General features: G+C 36.1%; 1 protein-coding gene across 1 annotated transcript in view; it reads left to right on the top strand.

The window, feature by feature from the left end:
* Positions 1–6985: 6985 nt before the first annotated feature.
* LOTGIDRAFT_173492 (hypothetical protein) overlaps positions 6986–19068 on the top strand; it is a gene marked incomplete at both ends in the record, with an annotated part of 13098 nt that continues 1015 nt past the window's right edge. The window contains 3 exons of the mRNA XM_009051234.1: positions 6986–7781; positions 8288–8410; positions 13030–13055. Of these exons, the coding sequence (XP_009049482.1) occupies positions 6986–7781; positions 8288–8410; positions 13030–13055 (945 nt within the window). The remainder of the gene's footprint in view (positions 7782–8287; positions 8411–13029; positions 13056–19068) is intronic.

Here is a 19068-nt window from a genome sequence, read left to right as displayed (position 1 = left end):
AACAGCACGTTTCGGACTACGTAGGGTAAACGAGGTTGACTGAATGGTAATCAAGACAACTAGTGAGTACTCACTCAGTCAGTTTGCTTGGTTCATAGCAACCGGTAAGTCGTCTTTTTGAAACTCTCTAAAATTTTGAAGTATTTGGTTCGATTCTATTTCAATCAATGCCCCACCCTCCTAATTTGTCTTATGAAAGAAAATGTTTATGTTGCGAGTAAGACTAGTTGCAAAAACAAAAATCTGTTGTTGCAAATTTTTGTTGAGATACCAAACTGTTAGGCAAAACTGGGAATGGGGACTCAAAATAAAGATTATGAATGGAAAATATGGAATTCTGTGGCATTTCAGAAAAGGTCAGAACTAAGCCCAGCCCGACTTTTGCTCCCTTTCTCAAATTACTAATATACATGCTATAAAAAGGATCGCGACCCCTAATTATTCTGTGTTACCCCACCCCCACATCAACTATAATCCAGAGGTTTTTAACCTTTATCATACTATTACCCCTTTCGGGAACCTTGATCGATTGCATTACCCTACTAAGGCCTCCTTCCCTATAAACCCTTTTTATTACCCCTCTTCCCCCTTAAATTCATTACTAATACCCCTTTGCTCCCTATGAATCATTACTATTTCCCTCTTCCCCCTAAAATCCTTACGTTTAACTCCCCCCCCCCCCTTTTTAATCCTTGTTATTCTGTGATTTTCTCTTTTTTATGTCTGAGAATATGGCTTGACTGAAGAGAACATAATGTTATGCTAGGCTACACATGGCAGTGTCTCGAAAAGACGACTCATCTTTTTAACTTTCAAACGCGGATAATTCTGTATACATATCGATTATCATTTTAATTTTGATATTTTTTCTTTTTGTTTCAGGTCAGGGCTCAATAGCGTTGTTTACTATTGAGTTAATACACTACGGTTGGGATACCATCCCTGTTGAGGTTAGTAAATTATAGATGTACATTATAGGGGTCTAAAATTAGGCACTGTACACTCAAATCAACCGTACGTGTCTAATTCCTTCTTGAAAATGGGTCATTATGATTTATCAAGCGTGTTCGAGTCTGTCTGTTGATGTGTAACCTTTGATACAGCAAGAATTCCCCCCACCCCCACCCCCGAAAAAATTCTAACAAAGAACCTATTCCATTACTGGAATCAAATATTATGCACCATTGCTCCTCCAAATATTTTTTTTTTGTAAACAATATTTTATTCACATTTAAGCAATGAACCAAAGCAAGGTGCCAAATTGAATGAGCTGCCGAAGGCAGTCATGATAAATTTGGCACCTTGACCAATGTATTCATATCACCGTAACTGCAGTGGGTCCATCGTTCATTGCTTATATTTCCACTGTCTAATGTATTCTTTTCATGAAGTTTCCGATTGATAAATTATATTTCAAAAAGATTGCCGGTACAAAAATAAGGCCTCAACAGCAGCCATATTGCCCAGGAATGTGACCACGTGACCCACTGCAGTTTACGCGAATTTGAATGCATTTCTTGTCAAAGGGTTCACTGTGACAAATACAGTGAGAGTGGAAATATATACATATGAACAGGATTGGAGAACAGGCTTACGGCTATATAACCCCTTTTCCAAAAAAAACAATGAAAATTAATATATACATTAAATTAAAGTTATTATAAATTATAATACTAACGTATATACATTTACATATTGTACAACAATGAATAAGGAAATAGTAATATAATGGTATTTTGAGAAGCCACACACGTTTTCATTTAGGGGAAAATTAGAAGCGTTTACTAAGATTGAGAAATGAGTGGACCTGATCAAATAGTTCTAAAGATTCAGTTTGAATATCTGATCCATATAATAGGTGGTTAAGGTTAATAAATTTTGATTGAAGGAGAAGAATAGAGCGGCGGCGTGCATCTAAATATAAGGGGCATTTTAGGAGATAGTGATATGCATCTTCAAATTGATGTCCGCAATAGCATTCCGGGTTGTCGGAGATATATCTGAGGTACTTATGCCCGTTTAGATCACTACAAGAGAGGCGAAGACGGCTATGTAAGATTTGATTCGTTCGTTGGCCGATGTAGTAATGGATTGGTTTTGTCTTTAGATTTAAGTGAAGATTTAAATGCGGGTATGGATGGAATAAATTTTTGGGAGTCTTGTAAAAGGTTCCAGAGGCGTATAGATGATGGAATAAAGGATTTGTAAAAAAGATCAGTTCTGCAAGCATATTCATTCAAATTATTAATGTTTCTCAGATTGTAGGAGGACTGTCTATATTCAAGGAGATCAGATAAATATTGCGGATGTTGTTAAGTATTTTATAAATCATTACTAATTTATGCCGCCTTCTTCTCTCCTGTAGTGATATAAATCCTGTTTCTTCGCATAGTAGTTGGTGGCTGGTACCTTTCACTACCCCACAGATTGTTCGGAGTACATCTAGTTCGAGATTTTCTAATTTGTTTGTTAGTTCGGCAGTGCACCAATTCCAAATTATGTCGCAGTAGTCGAAGTGTGGGAGAATAAAAGAGGTATATATTGTATATTTCCTGCTAAGTCGGTATTTTAAAGATCTGATACAATCAATCATCCTGCCGGTTTTCGATAAAATAATGTTTATGTGCAAATTCCACTGACAATTGTTTTGAAATGTTAGGCCTAAATGCTTATGAAATGAAACTTCTTGCACTGGTGTTTTATCTAAGTTCAAAGTTGGTAGTAGAGGGTTCGATTTAGTAGTAAGTGCAAGTGTTTCTGTTTTTAAGGGATTGAAGGATACCAGCCATGTTTTTGCCCAGTTATTGAAAAAGTCGGATATTAGATTTGATTTGTTTCACAATATCGTTAATATATATAAGGAATAGTAATGGTCCAAGGACAGAGCCTTGTGGAACACCAGCTGGGACTGTTTTAGGCTCAGAGGAAACTCCACTTAGAACTACTCTTTGATTGCGATCGAATAAATAGTTTTTAAACCATTCAAGTAGGTCTCCTCTGATGCCCACAGCCCCAAGCTTATGACAGAGCCCAGCATGCCAAACTCTGTCAAAAGCTTTGCTGATGTCACAGAAAACTGCCCTTGTATATGAGTTTTGGTGGATGGCTTGACAAAAATAGTGAGAGAGATTTATTAGTTGAAATGTTGTTGATTTGCCGTGAAGAAAACCGCTTTGCAGATTAGTAATAATGGAGTTTTCCCTCAGGAAGTTAAAGACATAAAGGTCGATAATTGCTGAAGTCAGATGGTTCGCCTTTTTTTAGAATTTCTGTTACGTTGGCAGATTTCCATAGTGTAGGTACTTTTTTTTAAATTAAAAGAGAGATTGAAAAGAGTACATAAGGGGACACTTATATCAGACTTGATTGATTTCAATAAATTACCGCTTATGTTATCTGGGCCTGTTGCTTTAGAAGTATCAATATTAGAAATTAGTCAACTTCCTGAGTGATAATGTGTATGTGGCAGGGTGAATTTGAATTTTGTTCTATAACCGGAAGTTGTGCATTCATGCTGTCTAATTGTGATTGAGCTATAAAGAACTTGTTCAGGTAGTCTGCTTTGTCTTTCGGAGTAAAAGATGGGACTCCATTATTGACAAGCGGTGGTAAATCCCCTTTAGGGTTTTGTTGCTTTGTCACATATGCATTTATAAGATTCCACCAATTTTTGCTTCCAAACTTTTTGTCATCGTTTATTTTCTTATCGATACTTTCATAATATTCTCTTTTTCGTTTTCTAATGATGCCAATATATTCGTTTCTGATTTTCCGGAAATTTTGCCAATCTCATTCTGATTTTGATTTAAATGCCTTTTTATCAAATCTGTTTTTTTTGTACTAATTTTTCTGATGTTATTGCTCATCCATGGTTTGTCTTTAGGTCTAATTGTTACTGTCTTATTTGGTATGTTGCTTTTGGCCAAACTAATTAATTCATATGTGAAAATAGCTGTAGATTTTTCAATGTCAGTTATGTCAACAATTGAATCCCAGATTTTACTCTTAATGTCCAGTTGAAGTTTGTCAAAGTCGGCTCTTTTATAATTCCAGATAGTTCGTTTAAAAGATGATAGATTCGAGCAGTTGAAATTTAGACAATACACAGGGCAGTGGTCGCTAACAATGTTTGCTAGACATCCAGATTCTGTGACATGCCAATTACAGTTTGTTAGTATAAGATCAATTAAGGTTTCTGTTTCGTTTTGGATAATTCTAGTAGCATCTGTTATCAAAAGTTTAAGATGGAAAAGGTGAATAGCATCATTGATAAAGGCATTTTTTTGTTTAAGAAAATCTATATTGAAATCGCCAAAAATTAAAATATTTTTAACATCAGAGTTGAAGCCAGGGAAAACGAATTAAAAATAGCATTATTAATTTCTTTGTGTGAGTTTGGGGGTCTGTAAAAGGTACCTATTAAGAAAGAGGTTTTATTCAAAATTGTCTCTATCTAGATGCCCTCTGTATTGCCAGTCTCAAGTTCAGCCCTACGCTTAAAGAAATAGTTATTACGGATATAGAGAGAAATACCACCGCCCCGCCCATCTAGTCTGTCCTTCCTTATTGGTGCATGAAAACCATCGATATAAAGGGTGTCCACCGAGGTGTAAATTGTTTCGGGTCCATTTAAACCCCAATGTTATTCTTTTGTCCGGACCATTTTGTATTGGGAAGATGCGCAACGAAGTGCTCTTTTCATATCCAAAAAGCAGTGCTTGGAACCAGCTTCATCCATTTCTGATCTTACCCTAATAGAATTTTCACAAATGGGGTTAACCCCAACCTTAACCCTGGAGTTAACCCACTCTAACACTAGGTCTCAGTGGCCCAGTGGTTGGCGCACTTGCATGAGAGCATTGGGGTCCTGGGTTCGACTCCCTGTCAATGCTTTTTTAAAATTCTTTTTTTTTGCTAAGTCAAACACCGTCTTTTTATATTATTTTAAGTATGCCCAAGAGGTTTGTGAAATGTAGAATGGCCTAACCCTAGCTAAAACCAAATAGTTCACATTACCTTCTCTGGGGCCACCGGATATAAATTGTTTCAAGCCCATTTAAACCCCCGTGTTAGTTTTTTTTCCGGACTATTTTGTGTTCAGAAGATCCGAAGTACCTCCAGGTTTAAGAAGTGCTCCATGTTTGTCCAGTAGATGCAAAACATGTCCCTTTATATCAGAAACTCATTATTTTGTAAGCAACTCTACGAATAAAAGGTACCCGATCCAGGAACATCTAACATGTGAACATTCGAATGTAATATATTTAATTTCATGCAAGAAATGCCCCAAACAATATGTAGGAGAAACTAAGAATAATTTACGAACTCGCTTTAATGCTCATAGGTCAGACATCAAATTAAAGAAAGACAAGCCTGTTTCTAATCATTTCAACCTCGACGACCATTCAATAGACGATCTCGCCCTAATCCCAATTGAACGTATAGAAATTGACTTGCCCGAAGATGAAACTACCAAATTCCGTCAATCTAGGGAAGCCCATTGGATTGAGACATTGAATACAGCAAGACCCCATAGGACTAAATATTCATCATAATGTAGGCATAGCACCCTTTGTTGTCCCGTTTAATACAACAAGCAATCGAGCAAGCAAGATAATTCATGCCTACTATAAGAGCCTTCAAGAGAAATTCCCCCATGTCTATAAGCAGAAAATGATAGTTGCATATTCAAAAAATTAGAACTTAAATGATAATATTGTTCATAGTAAACTAAAAACAATCAGCACATAACAGATACTATACTTCTCGCCCATGGGGCGAGTTATTTTTCTAATTTCAGATCAGAAAAAGAACAGAAGAAAACCCAATATCAAGACCCTTAATCCTAATTTCTAAATAAAGTGTCTGCTCCACCCTAGGCCTGTACATTTGGGAGAATCAAACCCTCCCTTCCCCGAAAACCAAATACGTGCCGAGGGCAAAATCAAAGTATCAACAAACCAAATAAGTATAATATATATACTAAGCCTTCTAGGAGAGGCTTAATGGCATGAAGCTTGTTAGTGTCTGCAGCATCCCATCTTTGCTGCCATCGATGTTGATGTCCGTGCCAGGCCAGATCAGACAATTTATTTTGACTTTGGTATATTTTATTTCATTTTATATTTATATATTTTATTTTTTTTTTGTATATATTGTATATGTTAGGATTTTGACATTTGTTTCTCGTGCATATAACAAACTTTCTTCAACAAAATTTGCATTAATCTTTTAATCTTACCAAGTAAATTTAATTGCCATTATTTATGTTTCTCTTTCGTGTGAATTATACTCCGAGATAATCCATCCATTTAAATTACTACTCGGGTATAATCAAAATTCAAAGTTACTTCTAATCAATTTACAATTCACTAATCCCGCTTATTTTATCAAATATTTCTCATGTTTATTTATTTTATATTTTTGTATTCTTGATTTTATGTTTATTTATGTTTTTCATTTATGTAAATTGTACTCTGAGATAATCTAATCCTCCTGAATTATTACTCAGATATAATCAAAATCTAATCCAATATTTCTATAATCCTCAATTGATCAAAGATATGACTCAACTAATTAAGAAATCAAAAATAATCCTAATCCTCAACTGATCAAAGATATGACATGATTCACTCAATAACTTTTATAAAAACAAAAACCTGTATTAACTGACTACTATATAAATCGCAAATTCAACCTCATTACATAATCATTCCTCGACACTTGAAAAAGGATAATATTTCGAAAACCGGTTCGTGACAATTGCGTAAGTTTTTGTTTTACTTATTATAATTTTTCACATCATTGTTAGCGTTATTTATCACCTAAATATATATTTTTGCATTTTTCACATCATTTTAGCGTTATTTATCACCTAAACCCATATATTTTTGCATTTGATCCCCACATTTTCACGCTAGCATATACAGTTTCCTCCTGTTACATCCGCTGTTCATTCCCTTTCTAACCTCAAGTTATTTTCATTATGCTCCCCAACTACAACAACCACTGGCAAGAAGCCAGACATAGAAACACTAATCGTCAACCAAACCAATATCACGTACCCTACAACGGCCCTGTCTTCCATCGACCTCTACCACCTACCAATCGCCGACCACCAACCAACCCATCCAGCTATATCACACCCCATCGCCGACCTACCCACAACACCTACCAATCAAGAGGTAACCATCGACCTGACCAACAACAGAAACGACTACCAGTCCACCGACGCCAACCAGTCCCCACTCATAAGGAGGAAGAACCTTTTGTGAAGGTGTTCTTCCAAGTTTTGCAGTGCCTCCATCATTTGGCAATCCGTACCCTTCAACAGCAAGGCCAACCAGCGTTTACCTTCAAACGCAAAGTCTCTGAGTTGGATAGTTTTATCCGTCCAGCAATGAAAACATCAGCTGTTGACGCGAATATAAGATCCCTCAGTCGGACATGGCTCTCTAAGGTTACGCAGGTCCTGATCGACCATTACCAAACCACACTTCATGAGAAGCTGACCACCATTCGTACCAAGTCTTTATCATCAGCTGCCGTCGACCGCATCGTTTCTCATGCCCTGTCCTGGGCCCGTCACTCCTATGGGAAACGTCTCACTCAAGCTGTAATCACCAAGTTCTACCAAACAATCTACGAAACAAAAACCAGAGTAACCATATCTCTACCAACTGAAATGGACACTACACCTGCACCATCTAGAGCCACGACGCTGCCGAACCAAACCCCTAAACGAGCCCGAAGTTCACCTACTCCTAGTCCAGCAGACATAGGTAAACGCTCTCGTAGAGAGGGCACTCCCCTTCTCTTTTCACTTTCAGACTCGTCTTCCCCTTCCACACCATCTGAATCTTCACCGCGTGATCCAGGATCCGCCAACCTTTCTTCTTTCTGTGCGTTTTTGGACCAGCAAACCACCCCTCAGTCTCCATCGAAGTCGAGACGTATATCCAGACCTTTCCCCCTCGAACCAGATCCCAGTCCGTTCCCAATGCTACAATTCTAACAACTACCAAACCAGTACCAATCACACCGTCGACGACCATTATATCCGCTACCAAACCGTATTATCACCAAATCATTGACAAATCATTATGGAAGCTACCCGCTCTAAAGAAATCTACCTTAATTATTGGATCATCTAACCTGAATCGAATTACCAAAACCAGTTCAGACACTGAAATACATTCTTACCCCGGTGCCCAAATCCATCACATACAGTCAATCCTGGAATCATACGACCATGATCCCAAACCTACTACCATTATTCTTCATGTAGGCCTCAACAACCGTGATCAGCTACCCTACGAAGAAGAATTCGAACCAGTTGATAATCTTCATTGGTCTCCAGAAACAGCAAACAGCATTTATTTGTTTTGGATACACCAGCTTCAAGCATCGAGTAAGTCTTTAAACTAATTACTGGGGATAAAAATACTGATAGGCCACCGCTAGGCCAAACTGTAGTTAACTTGAGCCGCAAAATTCTCACACCCCTTCAGCATTCAATCTTAGACCGTGGACTTAAATTTATTCCCGCACCAAAGATAGCTAACTTGAATTATCTCCGACCATCCATTCAACGATTTCAACGAAATCTTAGCTGCACATATTTTTTTCGAAACCACCCCCCACGTGGTGCTAGAACAATGTTTATTCCTAAATCCACGTGGACACCCCCTCAGACCGCCATCCATCCTGAAATATTGAAATCATTTGCGAGTATGAATAGCCAAACAGTGAACCTTTCCATAACACACGAAAAGCCTAATCTCACACGAGTGGAACGTGATGCGTTAAACTAACTTAAGAAAGACGATAGCATTGTTATTAAAAAGAGTGACACAGGTGTCATTCTGAATAGGGGGGATTATGTTTCAGAAGCAGGGAATCAACTGAATAATCCTAAACATTATGCCATTTTACCGAAAACAATTTTCAAAGAAACTGCTAACATGATTAACAATATTCTTGCCGATTTAGTCAAAACTAGTTATCTCAAACAGAAACAATATGACTATCTGTCTGCCAAACCTGATTGTCGCGAGAGACATTTGTACACTTTGCCTAAAATCCATAAGAATCCAACCAAGGAGTGGTTTATCTCGAATAAAATCCCTAAAGGCCGCCCGATTATATCTGACTGTGGTAGTGAGTCATATGCAGTGTCAGAATACATTGATCATTTCTTTCTACCTCTAGCATGTCAACATCGCGCCTACCTTAAAGACACAACCGATTTTGTCAATAAAATAAAAAATCTTCGAGTTCCCTCTAATGCTATTTTAATTTCTATCGACGTTTCTTCTATGTATACCAATATCGATAAAGCTACTGGTTTAACGGCAGTTCGTAAAGCTTTTAATAGAAACCCAGATCCAATCAGACCCGACGATGCAATTCTACAGCTTTTAGAGATTTGTCTTAGTCGAAACGATTTCACATTTAATGGTAAAACATATTTACAAACTTCAGGGACAGCAATGGGCAAACGATTTGCCCCTTCGTACGCAAACCTTTTCATGGCAGAGTGGGAACGTGAGGTGTTGCCCCTCTGTCCATTTGACCCACTTTTTTACGCTTTTTGGATGACATCTTTATGGTTTGGACTTATTCTATCGAACAGTTTTGGGAATTCTTTGAAATTCTCAACAACCACCATCCTTCTATCAAACTAACCGCAAACGTGAGTGACAAAAGCATAGACTTTCTCGATACCACAGTCTTTAAGGGAGATTCCATAGCAGAAACAAATAAACTGGATATTAAAGTGTATTTCAAAGAAACTGATACTCATCAACTCTTGCACAAGAGCTCCTTTCACCCAAAACATACCTTTTCTGGTATAATTAAGTCACAAGTTTTACGATTTCATCGAATTTGTACAAGATCTTCTGATTTCAACCAAGCCTGTACGATTGTTTTCTCAAAACTGAAAGAGCGTGGGTACTCTAAACGATTTTTACGAAACACCTTCCACCTTAGCACAGATAGCAGCTAAAAACAGACTTTATGCCGAAGTACCTCCAGGTTTAAGAAGTGCTCCATGTTTGTCCAGTAGATGCAAAACATGTCCCTTTATATCAGAAACTCATTATGGTACCCGATCCAGGAACATCTAACATGTGAACATTCGAATGTAATATATTTAATTTCATGCAAGAAATGCCCCAAACAATATGTAGGAGAAACTAAGAATAATTTACGAACTCGCTTTAATGCTCATAGGTCAGACATCAAATTAAAGAAAGACAAGCCTGTTTCTAATCATTTCAACCTCGACGACCATTCAATAGACGATCTCGCCCTAATCCCAATTGAGCGTATAGAAATTGACTTGCCCGAAGATGAAACTACCAAATTCCGTCAATCTAGGGAAGCCCATTGGATTGAGACATTGAATACAGCAAGACCTATAGGACTAAATATTCATCACAATGTAGGCATAGCACCCTTTGTTGTCCCGTTTAATACAACCAGCAATCGAGCAAGCAAGATAGTTCATGCCCACTATAAGAGCCTTCAAGAGAAATTCCCCCATGTCTATAAGCAGAAAATGATAGTTGCATATTCAAAAAATAAGAACTTAAATGATAATATTGTTCATAGTAAACTAAAAACAATCAGCACATAACAGATAATATACTTCTCGCCCATCGGGCGAGTTATTTTTTCTAATTTCAGATCAGAATAAAAACAGAAGAAAACCCAATATCAAGACCCTTAATCCTAATTTCTAAATAAAGTGTCTGCTCCACCCTAGGCCTGTACATTTGGGAGAATCAAACCCTCCCTTCCCTGAAACCTAATTGATTTTTCAAAATTAGGGTTAACCCTCTCTAACCTTAGGTCTCGATGGCCCAGTTGTTTGCAACTTACATTGCAACTTTGAGGTCTCGGGTTTGACTCCCTGTCAAAGCTAATCCTACCTATAACTAAATGGCCCACATTAACCTCTTTGGGTTAAAAATTGTCAGTATGTGGTTTAGTAGGAAATTGTTTAAATCAGGAAGAAAAATGTATGTGTTAGAAAGATAGAAGTTTAGCACAGTTGACAAATGCATTAAACAGATGCCAAATGGTAAGAGCCCTGGATTTGACTCTCTTACCCCCCAGTTTTAAATAAAATTTTGGAAGGAATTATGCCCAATTCTATATAATGTTGTACAAAATATATATGCTAACAAATCATTGACTAGAACAATGAGGCAGTGTGTGCTTACTTTGATCTATAAAAAAGGGAGATAAGAGAGTCTTAAAGAATTATCGCCCAATATCACTAATAAATACAGACTATAAAATAATTGCTAAAATTTTAAGTTCGGGGTTACAGAAAATTGTAGCTTCTATATAGTCTCCCCTGAGCAGAGCTGTAGTGTTCCGGGCAGAAATATCTATGACAACATTGCCAGTATCCGAGACATCATCAGCTATGCAGAAGAGGTGAATATGGAAGCTTATATCTTAAAATTAGATGCAGCTCGGGCCTTTGATGTTTTGTCTAAAAATTATTTGTATGTTTTTTTAAGATATTTTAGATTTGGTGATTTTTTCATTGATTTGATCAAGAGTTTATACAATGATGATACATGTAGCTGTGTTAAAATAAATGGTCATTTATCTCCCTTTTTCAGAATGTTCACTGGTATCAGACCAGGAGATCCGTTAAGCAGTTTATTATATATCCTTAGTGCTGAGTCAATGAACATTATGGTAAAGGCATCTCCCCTTAAGGGTATATCAATCAAGTATAGCAATCTTACCTCAATTATTTTCCATTATGCTGATGATACAAATTTGATATCAAACAATATCCATTCTGTAAATATAGTATTTGATGTAATTGAACCATATTTAAAAGCCTCAGGTGCAAAAATCAATGTGGACAAATCCGAAATTTTACCTGTTGGTGCAGCAAAAGAAAAAGTACTAGACCTCACAATTCCACTTAAACAAGTTGACGGTGCGATAGAAATTTTAGGTGTTTATGTTGGCACTGATAATGATTTATGTAATGATTTAAACTGGAATGCCAAAGTTTTGTGAATTAAAAGTTTATTAGGGTATTGGAGTAGCCGCCAGGTTACACTTCATGGAAAAGTTTCAATTGTCAATTCCTTAATTATGTGAAAACTGTGGTATAGCCTGGAAGTTACTCAAATACCTGATAATGTAGCAAGGGAAATAACTACAGCTGAATAAATTTGTATGGAGAGACAGACCCCCATTAATTCAATATAGTTACTTCATTAATAGTAAGAGTAATGGGGGCCCTTGCTCTCTTTGATATTAACTTAAAAGCACAATCATTAGCCTTAAAGTGTTTTATAAAGTATTATGATGATAATTTTCATGCAGTTTGGAAAGATATTATGAATTTCTTCTTTTTAAAATATGGTAACCTTAATTTAGGTCATGATATCTTAAAGATATATTTTCATCATAAGTTTTTGTTAAAGTTACCTTATTTTTATCAATATATACTTTTTTTTTTTGTAAACAATATTTTATTCCTAAGAAAAGGATTGGAGAAGAGGCTTACGCCTATGAAACTTCCTCTCCCAACTAATCATACATATTTTTACCTTGTCAAATAAACAGATATTTAAACATATATACATATATACACACTTCGCTACAGATGCACTTAAATAATAATAATAATAGTGATAATAATAATAATAATAGTATCATCATTGCTTGATAAAGACGAAAGAATCATCGTCGAAACGTCGCAAGTTATTTATTAAAGTAACTGTTATCCATATAATTCTGTTCGTGTTAATATCATCAATTACTAAATGCCACTCAAGGAAGTATATATATCTGGTGTTTGGATGTCAATTGCTTTGAGAGATTGTTTGAAGGCTGAGATAGACCGTTGTAGTTTTTGGTTATCTTGAAGTTGATTCCATTCTCTAATTGCTGGTGGTTTAAAAGAATTATAAAATATGTCTGTTCGGCAGTGATAGAGAGGTATTTGGTGGTTGTTTCTAAGATTATATTGTTTGTTTCTGGTAGGTATGAGATCTGAGAGAAAATTTGGAGTAAGATTATTGAGAATTTTGAACATTATGATTAGTTTATGCCTTCTCAGTCTCTCTTGAAGTGTGATAAAACCAGTTTCGTTGTATAACAGGGCATGACTTGTTCCCTTTACAGCCCCGCATATAGTCCCGAGTGCGTCTAACTGGAGATTTTCTAATGCAGTTGTTAGTTCCTTGGTGCACCCATCCCATATTATGTCACAGTAGTCGAAATGCGGAAGAATGAAAGATGTATAGATAGTTTGTAGTGATTTCTTATTTAAACGATATTGAAGACTTTTCAAACAATTGATCAACCTTTCAGTTTTTGATAAAATGTTCCCTACATGAAAATCCCATTTACAGTTTCTTTGAAATGTTAGGCCTAAGTGTTTGTGATAGATAACTTCTTGAATCGGTGTATCACTTAAATTCAGTGTGGGTAATATTGGGTTAATCTTATTATGAAGTGCGATTGATTCAGTTTTCAGTGGGTTAGAGGTCACCAGCCATACCCTGGCCCAGTTGTTTGTCTCAAGGTCACGATTCAGTATTGTTGCTGATGCATTCGGGTCATTAATTTTGAGGTACAGTGAAGTGTCATTCGCAAAAAGGCGTATGTTTGACTGTATGTTATAGACAATGTCGTTGATAGATATAAGAAATAAGAGTGGTCCAAGGACAGAACCCTGCGGTACACCAGCTGGGACCGTCTTGAGCTCAGAGGAGACTCCATTTAATGAATAGGTTACACAGAGGAAGGGATATATCAGAACAGATTGTAGTGAGCAGTTTTCCACTAATTTGATCAGGACCATTGGCTTTTGATGTATAAAGATTTGAGATCGTTTCTTTAACTTCTTGAGGGGTTAGTACAATGTGTCGGAGTGAATGTACATTTTGTTCGAGAGAAGGAAAATGTGCCCCGGTGCTGTCTAATTGTGGTCGATTAATAAGGAGGCATTTAAACAGTTAGCTTTGTCTTTCGGAGTAAAGCATGAGGCACCATTATTGACAAGAGGAGGAAGGTCCACCTTTGAATTTTGAGTTTTCCTCACATAAGAGTTGCCACCAGCTCTTTATGCCAAAGTTTTCTTTCTCATTGATGTTTTTATCTAAAGTTTCAAAGTATTCCCACTTACATTTCCGAATAAGGTTGATGTATGAATTTCTAATTTTCCTGAATTTTTGCCAATCTTCGTCAGAATTCGATCTGGTAGCTTTTTATGGATCTTGTTTTTCTTTCTTCCTAATTTCCTTATCGAGTTGTTAATCCATGGGTGGTCACGAGGCCGAATTGTAACTGTTTTATTGGGTATATTCTTTTTGGCTATGCTTATAAACTCTGATGTAAAATCAATATATACTTAGATCATGGGGTGCTTTAAATCTGAATTCAAGACCAAATCCATGTAACATAAATGATGTATCCGTCCAACCAATTTTTCATAACCCACTTATACGCTATAATGGCAAAATGTTAGCACATGTTATCCCTGGTTTTTTGAAAACACACTCCATAGTAGACATGTGTCAGGAATTTTATCCAGATATTAATGTTGACATGATAATCAAATATTTTAATGTTATGAAACTTTCAAGTCCCAAAGATTGGTATAAAATTATTAATACACAACAGTATACTGGCAAACAAATTGATGAATATTTCATTATTAATATTAAGATTGCAATTAATCAATTCACTGGTAAATGGATATATTCAATGTTTTGAAGTTTGTTTTGTATTGAACCTTAACGTGTTTATATTATGAAAGACTTAACTATGATATCAATTGGACTGCTACATGGCAAAATGTTTCAGATAACTTCAAAATCCTTAAAATAAAAGATCTAGATTACAACATTGCACAATATTCTTTGGATAAAGTTACATAAATTGGCAAAGTAAGTGTTGATCTTTGTCCAGTATGCTTAGAGGACCCTGAAGATATTACACATATGTTTTTTTCATGCCTTGATTGTAAACTTTTAATCAGATTAAGAGAAATTATATTAAATGATATACACTCATGTCATGTTTCAAATTCTGTTTTAGAAATTTATATGCTCTTCGGTTATCAAACACGTTATAAGTCTCAATATTATAATTTGTGTAATATGCAATTCTGTCCTCAGCATGTTATGCACTATACTAACGACGCCTGATATCATTGGATCACCCAAATTGTAATATTGATATTATGGCTGACCTATTTACCTCACATGAATCAAATTTTCCGTCTGCTAAACCAAAAGCAATTGGTGCCGTAATTGTAAACTTTTTAATGCTATTGTTCAACCTAATGATACCTTATTGATAATTGATTCTTGCAAGTATTTCATTATTTCATCCAAATTTAATTTGCTATTTTCGATTTATTGAAAGACTCTGCTTTAAATATGTATATATACTAAAAAAAAGAAAGAACACTCTTTTATTCTTTTACTCAACTGTACATAACTCTACTGTAAGAAAGGATTTAAAATAACAAAAATATTCTTTTAGTATTTTAAATATTGTAATATAGCAATCGCAAAGGTTCTCTGATTGAATGAAATCTTATGTTAATGTAAATGTGACAGTATGTATTATATCGGAATAAATATATTTTTATAAGAATAAAAAGCACTTTCATGGCAACTTTGAGGTCTCGGGTTCGACTACCTTTCAAAGCCTTTTAAAAATTCTTTCAAACACCTTCTTTTCCATCATTTTAAGTATGTCCAAGAGGTCTATGAAATGTAGAATGGTCTAACACTAGCTAAAACCAAATTGCCCACATTAACCTCTTTGGGACTACCGGGGTATAAATTGTTTCGGGCCCATTTAAACCACTGTGTTTTTGCGGACCATTTCATGTCTGCTCCACAATAGGCCTGTACATAGGCCCTTCCCCGAAACCTAAATGACTTTTCAAAACTATGGTTAATCCCAACCTTAACCCTAGGGTTAACCCTCTCTAACCTAAGGTCTCAGTGGCCCAGTGGTTTATGCACTTGCATGGCAACTTTAAGGTTTCGGGCTCGAATCCCTTGTTAAAAGCTTTTTTTTGGAGTAACCACCGACCTGACCAACGACAGAAACGACTACCAGCCTACCGACGCCAACCAGTCCTCACTCATAAGGAGGAAGAACCCTTTGTGAAGGTGTTCTTCCAGGTTTTGCAGTGCCTCCTGTAACAATATTGACCTAATGAGCCTCTTGACAATATTGTGGTGCATCGCCGGTGCCGAACATCAGATTAATTACTTATATTGCCCAATCGTCTGTGCTTATCTTACTAATGGCTCATCATTAAAGTTTATGTTTATTTTTCTCTGCGCTCCCATGCTGCTCCAAACCGCCCCAAACCATAATTTAACACCTCCATCACTTGGCTATCGTTACCCTTCATCAGCAAGGTCAACCATCATTTACCTTCAAACGCAAAGTCTCTTAGTTGGATAGTTTTATCCTCCCAGCAATGAAAACATCATCTGTCGACGCGAATATTAGATCCCTCAATCGGACATGGCTCTCTAAGGTTACGCGGGCCCTGATCGACCATTACCAAATCACACTTCAAGAGAAGCTGACCACCATTCGTACCAAGTCTTTATCATCACCTGCCGTCGAAGGGATAGGGAAAGAAGATTTCTAAAAAATAGCCTGGACTACATAATGTTTTAGTGGAGTGGGTCCTATATATTTAATGTATTTTCACCAGTTACGTCCATTAAACTTTGTAAATTCGATGTCAAGGCACAATTTCTTTAGATAGCGCGTTCCTAACACCAATAGTACAACCTTCCCTCGCCGATTATCGAGTAGTAGGCTTAACCCGTTTCATAAAAGAATGGCCAAAACACATCCGATCTCGACAACTCTTATAACTAGTTAAATTGGATTTTCTGTACATTATCAAGTAAAATAAAAACCAATTAGGAGATAAATTGCACAGTTTTGGAATATATAATGACAACACTAATATAGAGAAAGAAATAAGTGCTCTAAGAATAAGAAAATTAATTTTTTAGTAAGAAAATCAATTAATGTACACCTGTATTTTTATACGCCCACGTGGAATGGGGGGCGTATATTGCACCTTTTTCCGTCGGTCCGTTCGTCCACAATTGCTCGTAAACACTCTACAAGGCACAATTCTTGACTGATTTCGACGAAACTTGGTATAGTTGTTTGTATTCTCCCAAGGATGAACCCTATTGAAAATCAGACGAATCGAAAAATATTTACTATGAATTATTGCGATTGTTCTTGAAACTCTCGTAAACACTCTAGAAGGTGCAATTCATGACGGATTTTGATGAAATGAGTGTTCGTTATCGCCCAAGGATAAACCCTATCGAAAATCAGAAAAATTGAAAAATGTTTAGTATGAGTTATTGCCCTTGTTCTTGAAAACGCTTTCAAATTTAGCTTGTAACTACTCTAGAAGGGACAATTCTTGACGGATTTTAACGAAATTCGGCTTGAGTGTTGGTTATCACCCAAGAATGAACCTATTGAAAATCAGAAGAATCTAAAAAATATTGAGTATGAGTTATTGCCCTTATTCTTGAAAACGCGTGCAATTTTTAGCTTGTAATCACTCTAGAAGGCACAATTCTTGACGGATTTTGACGAAACTTGGCATGAGTGTTGGTTATCACCCATGGATAAAGCCTATTAAAAATGAAAAAAATCGAGAAAATATTTAATATGAGTTATTGCCCTTGATCTTGAAAACTCGTTCAATTTGTAGCTCATAAAAACTCTAGAATGTATGATTCTTGCCGAATTTTGACAAAACTTGGTTTTATTATTCATTACCGCGCTGAAGATTGAATATTTGCCTTCTAGAGTTTTCACGAGCTACATATTGAACACGTTTTCAAAAATTAGGGTAATAACTCATACTCAATATTATTCAGTATCGCCCTTAAGAGTTCAAAAGAAGTGTATGACTGAAGGTTGAATATTTCATACTGCTGATTGTTACTGTACTGCTAAATATTTATGTTCAAAATAAAAGCTGCCAGTGGGCGTATATTATCGTGCCTGGCAAGCTATCTTGAACAAGTTGATTTAATAAAATAAAAATTGCGATGTATAAGTATACTTGTATTTTCAGTAGATTAAGCTGTTTACTTTTCATTTTAAAAAGTGTTGCTATTTTAGTAGCCTTTTTGAAATTAACTGAATCAAATCTGAAAATTGCAACATGTAATATTTAGTTAATTTTAGGTCTCAGCTGGATGATTCACACAGTTATATATTTGATTTCATTCTCAAATATTCTTTTGAAGGTAATCAGATTTCCTTTTACATGATTAGGCATGTCACATAACTGACAAACGAATGGACAAGCAAACAACAATCCAGCTTGCTACCATGATCTAAGCATGAGCAATCCCACTTATTAATTTAAGGAATATTAAGATTTATTCATTAGATTTAGTCCAATAAATATTTTTCAAGATCTAAATAACAAAGTCGTAGATCTTGACCTATTTAAATGTTCATTTCATGTCTGGCTAGCCTATTTCATATGATTTCTATTTGTTGGATTTTGAACATGATGATGCAAGTGGAAAGGTACCCTTTTTTAAAAATAGGAACAAGTCAAGACAAAGGCTAACAGGGCTTATAGCCAGTAGGGTAAGCTGTGCCAGTCAGACTCAGTCTTGGTTCGGGGTATCGTGGCTTAGTTAGGCGTCTTAGCCCTTAAGCGGGTGTCAGACTTAGGCTTCACCTTGAAATTCATTTCTAATGTCAACAGGAGTCAGAGGCGATACATGTATTTGGTGTAATAGATGAGTCCCCAAAAACTTAATTTAGACAATAGTGAGTCAGGATCAGCTTGCAGAGTTTGTCTTGAGCATTCAAACTTGGTGTCTCCTACATTTAAAATCAGGCGATGGTTCTGTTGGTTTGCCATGGTATCTAAAATAGAGAAGTGGCTCGTCTTTTCTTGAGATTGCTATATTTAGAAGAGACATTATATAGATAGCGAAATTCGTAGTTTGATGTATTTTTGAACGAATTTTGCGATTT

This window comes from Lottia gigantea, assembly GCF_000327385.1.
Source record: "Lottia gigantea unplaced genomic scaffold LOTGIsca_161, whole genome shotgun sequence".
Classification (NCBI taxonomy): domain Eukaryota; kingdom Metazoa; phylum Mollusca; class Gastropoda; family Lottiidae; genus Lottia; species Lottia gigantea.
Note: the sequence above shows the minus strand (reverse complement) of the source record. Positions and strands in the feature narration are given on the sequence as shown.